Source organism: Capricornis sumatraensis, chromosome 18 (genome assembly GCF_032405125.1).
Source record: "Capricornis sumatraensis isolate serow.1 chromosome 18, serow.2, whole genome shotgun sequence".
Taxonomy (NCBI): domain Eukaryota; kingdom Metazoa; phylum Chordata; class Mammalia; order Artiodactyla; family Bovidae; genus Capricornis; species Capricornis sumatraensis.
This window is the reverse complement of record NC_091086.1, coordinates 15,722,136-15,727,743: the sequence shown is the minus strand read 5'-3', so window position 1 is coordinate 15,727,743 and position 5,608 is coordinate 15,722,136. Positions and strand designations below refer to the sequence as shown.

The following is a 5,608-nucleotide window of genomic DNA, read 5'->3' as shown; positions in this document are numbered from 1 at the left end:
AACAAAGCAGGAAAAAGGAACATGAAGAGTTTGATTGTTTTACTCCTCCTAAAACATGGAAATATAAAACAGCAAGACTCCACAACAAAGCGGGCTCCAGGCTGGCTCTGCCTTCCTCTGTTATCCCTCCTCCGTTCTCCTAGATCTTTTTCTTGTCTAGCAGTGAAAGAGTTTTTTGGCAATATTAGCCTGATTTAAACGCACAGAAACAAACAAACAAAAGAATCCCCTGGCAGTTCAGTGGTTAGGACTCTGCATTCTCTGCCAAGGACCCAGATTCTATCCCTAGTCAGGAACTAAGATCCCACAAGCCTAGCAGTGTGGCCATACATGAATACCTGCACAGGAACAAATTTACACCAATCTGCATCTCTTCAAGTCTCTGAACCTGGAGTCCTGTAACCAGAGAACATGTGTCACCCTCAAGAGCCACTTTCCCCATCATCAGTCCCCTCATCTACTCATCCTATCACGCCACCTTTCTCCTCCTAACTCCCCTGCTTACCTCTCTGCCTCTTAACCCTTTCCCTTACTACATTCCAGTGTCCACAAAGAACTCTCCGACACCTTCAAATATTTTTCTCTATTTTAGCTCAACTAGTGATTCTCAAACCTGACTTCACATTAAAAGAAGCTAAAAGAAAAAAATACCTGAGCCTCTCTCCTTGCAGAATCTAACAGTCTGGGGTCTAGCCCTGGCATGGGCTTGTTTGTTTAATCTTCCTAGGTGACTTCAAGATATAACCAATCTTGAGAACCACAGCCTAAACTAAGACTGGATTCTCCCCTAGCAAACAGGCTCCCTTTACCTCTTTCTGGAGACTATAATTTCTCCCACACCTGAATACCACCAGACAAGAAAGGGCAATCAAACTCAGGCTGTTTCAGACCATGGGTCTTCCATTTTCATACAAAAGCAAACAACAAAAAAAAATGTCTTTCTTGGAGGTATTTTATTTAAATAACTCTGTTTCCTCTACCCCTACCACCAACCTTATCTGCCTGAATAACTTTTATATCCGTTAAGATTCAACCAAAACATCACGTCTCCTGAGAAGCCTGGTCTGGCAGGCTGAGTGATCTAGGGCCAACCCTATGTTCTTGCTATATCCAGTGGATGCCACGACATAGCCTTTAGGTCCCTGTTCATAGTTATCTGTCACTTTCCAGTCCGCCTACCTCAATAAACTGAGTTCCTTGAAAGTAAGAAGTAAACCTTCTTCATCTCTGTGTCCCTCCCTGTAACCTATGCAATGCTTGGCACATGATTGGCATTCAATAAATACTGGTGAGAGAGCAAGTTGGGAAAAAGAGAAGAGAAGGAAGTTTGAAAATGGGGAAGTGTAAAGAAAAATATCTCTTCTATGTCATCTTCTGGCCTTCCAAGGATTAAGCTGACTATACTTAGCATGTTTTTGGAGCCATAATATAGAGGCACAGCACAGAAAGTAGGAATCCAAAACAACGCTTCATTTTTAGAAAAAATATACAAATTACAAGTTAGCCTATATATAGAAAGCACTTTTTGAACATATTTCTAGTTATCAACTAAGGACAGTACTGTTCATCTCCCACATCCATACTATTGATAACCCAGATTTTCCCTGACAATCTCATTCTGTTCAGTGGCTGTGGTGGGAAGAGTAAAGCCCCTCAAAGATGCTCATATCCCAAACCCCCAGTTATGTGACCACCACCTCACATGGCAAAATGCAATTTTCAGATGTGACTAAGATGTGAGTTTGGAGATGTGGAGCTTATCCGGGTGAGTCCAATGTAATCAAAAGGGTCCTCTTACATGAAAGAGGGAGGCAGGAAGCTCATTGTCAGAATGATGCAGTGTGAGAAAAACTATCCGTTCCTGGCTTTGGAGACGGAGGAGAAGCCAAGGAATGTAGGCAGCCTCTAGACGCTAGAAAAGGTAAGGAAACAGGTTCTCCCCTAGAGCCTCCAGAAGGGACACAGCTTTGTTGACACCTTGATTTTAGCCCAGCGAAACCTATTTGGATTTCTGACCACCAGAATTCTAAAGTAGTAAATTTGTGTTGTTTTCAGAAGCTACTAAATTTGTGGTGTTTTTTTTTGTTTGTTTGTTTGTTTACAGCAGCCGAAGGAAACTTAGGTGTTCACTGGGCACACTCTTGTCAGAACATGTTTTCTTTGCATTGATATCACTTTTGTCACAGTTATTGTTGAATAATCACTGTGAGTCTTGATGATGACCTTAAAAAAAAAAAGTGCCTGGAAAAATGTATGAAATAGTTCTTAACTTTGGACTCTGGCTATACTTGAATAGCTCAGAGATTCCAGAACTCTGGCACACTGGATATCAGCTCTTTGACTCTGTTATGTCCCCTGCTGAAGGTCATCAGGCTCTGTTCTAAGGCTAGGACCTTGAGAGTGGGGAAAGGGGAGAAAGGGGAAGACGAGAAAGGGCTTCACGGTGCCCATTCTCAGGTTATCATAGATGCAAAATAATTAGACTTGCTGCACTGCCCAGACTGATAATAGCAGGCATCTCCTAAAGGACATTATGCTAAGAAGTGTCTATCCCTGTTCCAGACTGTCTGGAGGAGGAGGAAGGGAGAAGGAAAAGGAAAACAGCGTATCAGTGGTGAATTCATACATATTTTAGAATGATTCATTAAAATTTAAAAGAAAATTCAGGTTAACTCTAAAGTATCCAGAAATTTTACAGAATCAGTATTCCTCATTTTCTGAACTTTCTGATCAGTCAATATTTTAGCATATAGCTTATCGTTTTGGCTTTAAAGTCTTTTTTAACTACTGTAATATATTGCACTCTTCCTTCTTCCCACTCAGCACAGAACCAATTGAGGGAGTCATAGGGATCAGAAATACAGGAATCAAATGTCAGCTCCATTACTGACAAACTAAAGAACAGCCATTAGGTGTAGGCTTCCTACTGCAGCACCTCCATGTTAAGAAGAATGACCTACTCAGTTACTGGCAGCTGACAAAAGTGATCCAGCCCCATCAGGAGCAGAGCTGCCCAGAGTTAATCCCAGCAAGAGTCCAGAAGGGACCAAAATAGGTGTGCCCATTGTCTCCCAACCTCCCTTCCTAGGGAAGATTGTCCCAGGGAGGAGTAAGCAAGGAAGAGAGAGGGCCAGGAGTGTCACACTAGTAAAAGGTCTTCAACATGGGTGCATGAGGAATAGGGGATGAATGTTTTTCACCTGACAGCTGTGTCTAAACAAGAGCAAAGAAAGCTATGCTGTAATTAAGCTAAGTAATTGTATCTTGAGTAATCTGAATGCAGTATTAGCAAGATCTGACTAAAGATCCATCACCCCAAAGCATACCTGGAAGCAACAGCCTCCATACTCGGTGATGAAGAACAGTCTGAGGTGTGTTACTAGCAATAAAGCATAGACATTTACAAATGATGCCTCTCGGCTTCAAAAATTAGAGCTTGTTCAAAGGTGTCTCTATAATAACATTACTGTTTCTTGCCTTCTTTCAGATTTACTGTCTTGAGTGGGAGGAAAAGGAAAGGGCTTATAGATAGCATTCCAGAAATTACACATAACCCAGACTCCCTTATCTGTGAAATAGCTCACAGTGAAAGACATTTCCAGGCAGCATTAATAGTTATGGCAACCATGAGTTACTGAAATGCTTGTGAGTTGGGATTTTTATAGTTACTTCTATTTCTTTTTTATTTTATCCAGGGATGAATTTGATTAAGAAAGCAAATGGGGATTTTTTTTTAAGCATGAGTATCAACATGACACATGATCAGGAATGACCCTACAAATACTTTTGGTTAATAATGACATAAGAACTACAATAACTTGTAAAAAGCAGACCATGTAATAAAATTTGTGAAATTTTCAAGGACTACATTAATACCATTATAAAAAATTAATGAACACAGTTTACATATCTGAATTTAAACAATAAAATAGGAGGGTTTTGTTTTATTCTCTAGTTTTATTGAGTTACTCCTAAGGAGTTGTGGTCCAAAAAATAAATTAGAATTCATTTTTTAAATGTCGCAATTTTTAAAAGCAGATTAGTTTACATATTTATTTTTATTATAACATCATTATGAGATTTTTAATAGTTTATTCATTTGCTTATAAAATGAATTTATATACTTCTATAAACAGAGATTCCACCTATTAAAAGGTTTATGGCATTTTTTTCTTTTACTTTCCTACAACCAACCTCTCAAGTTGATGAGGTGTGCCAACTCTGAAAATATTATATATTATGCTCAAAAATTGCTAAAAAATCAAGTGTGAAAAATGAGTACTCTTCAACTATAAAGTCCTCCTCAATCCTTCTGCAACACTATCTTCTTAGGAGAGTTTTAAGTTGGCCAGAAACCAGATTTCCCCTTAACAACAAACCAGTGTTGTTGCTAGGGGATTATGACATAGGAAGAGCGACCTCCAGTCAGAGGGGAGCTCCAGAAGTCTGACTGTGACACGCCAGTATAAATATGAGCACTCCCACCACCTGTAGGCCCTTCTCCTCTCCACTTGTAACTCATAAGAACAACATCTGCAATGGCCAGAAACATCACCAAGAAGAACAAGCGCCGCAGAGGACACCAAAAAGCAATCTACAGAAAGAAATCACGTTCCAGCACTGAATCTGGCCATAGGAATTATTCACTCTACATAAACAGGGTCCTAAAAGAAGTGGTTCCCCAGAAGGGCATATCATCTCACACCATGGACATCTTAAACACCATGATCAATGACATGTTTGAGCGCATTTCCACTGAAGCCTCCAACCTAATGCGTTACAGAAAACGCTGTACCCTCACCCCTGAAGACATCCAGAAGGCAGTGTATTTGCTGCTGCCTGAGAAACTGGCTAAGCATGCAGTGGCTTTCGGAAATGAAGCTGTCCAACGATATGTCCGCTCCCGAAACTCCATGTTCCAGCTTCATTAAATCTTAGGGAAAGTAACTCTTACTTACTTCCCAAATGATCACTTCAATATTGAATTCATTCTTTTTTATAACATAGTCATATCTCCTGGTATTTTCCCTATTGTCTTATGTGTAGAGAAGAATTACTCTCTTGCCATTTTATATTCTAATGATTTGCCTACTATTTAGGTTTTCAAACACCTGCTGCTCATGTGACTCCCTTCCAGAACTCACGTTTTTCCTATGAATGTATAAATCTCATTATATAAATTCAGTGCTAATTGTATTGTTAAGGTATTGTTAACTATGTAAGTGATTATTTAATCCAGCTATTTTGACCCCCAGGTCACACCAACTTTGAATTTATGAACACTAACATTTTAATCAGAAGCATAGTAACACTGATAAATTTTCATCAAAAAGGTATTTTCTAGAGCAAACTACATTCCACCACTTAGTTCTTTAATGGAGTCCCTTTAGAACATGTTAACTATTTCCTTCAATAAGCTCAGCTCTTAACCATGCAATTTTTATCTTTGCATGTGCCTCTTTTTAATGAGGTAGTGTACGTCTGTTAACCTTTTATTCCAATCTTTCCCTTTATTCCAATCATTCCCCTTTGGGAACCATGAGTCAATTGTCTATGTCTATTTTATATATAAGTTCATTTGTCTTATTTTTCAGATTCCACATATAAG

General features: G+C 39.3%; 1 protein-coding gene across 1 annotated transcript; it reads left to right on the top strand.

Annotated features, from left to right (window-relative positions):
* The first annotated feature begins 4,538 nt into the window (after positions 1–4,538).
* Positions 4,539–4,931, top strand: LOC138094739 (histone H2B subacrosomal variant). The gene has a single exon (XM_068990806.1). It carries the CDS (start codon positions 4,539–4,541, stop codon positions 4,929–4,931), a length of 393 nt encoding a protein of 130 aa, XP_068846907.1.
* Positions 4,932–5,608: the final 677 nt, after the last annotated feature.

Bases quoted from the DNA above. Each gene is read 5' to 3' on its own strand.
- LOC138094739 (XM_068990806.1), top strand. From the start codon at position 4,539: ATGGCCAGAAACATCACCAAGAAGAACAAGCGCCGCAGAGGACACCAA.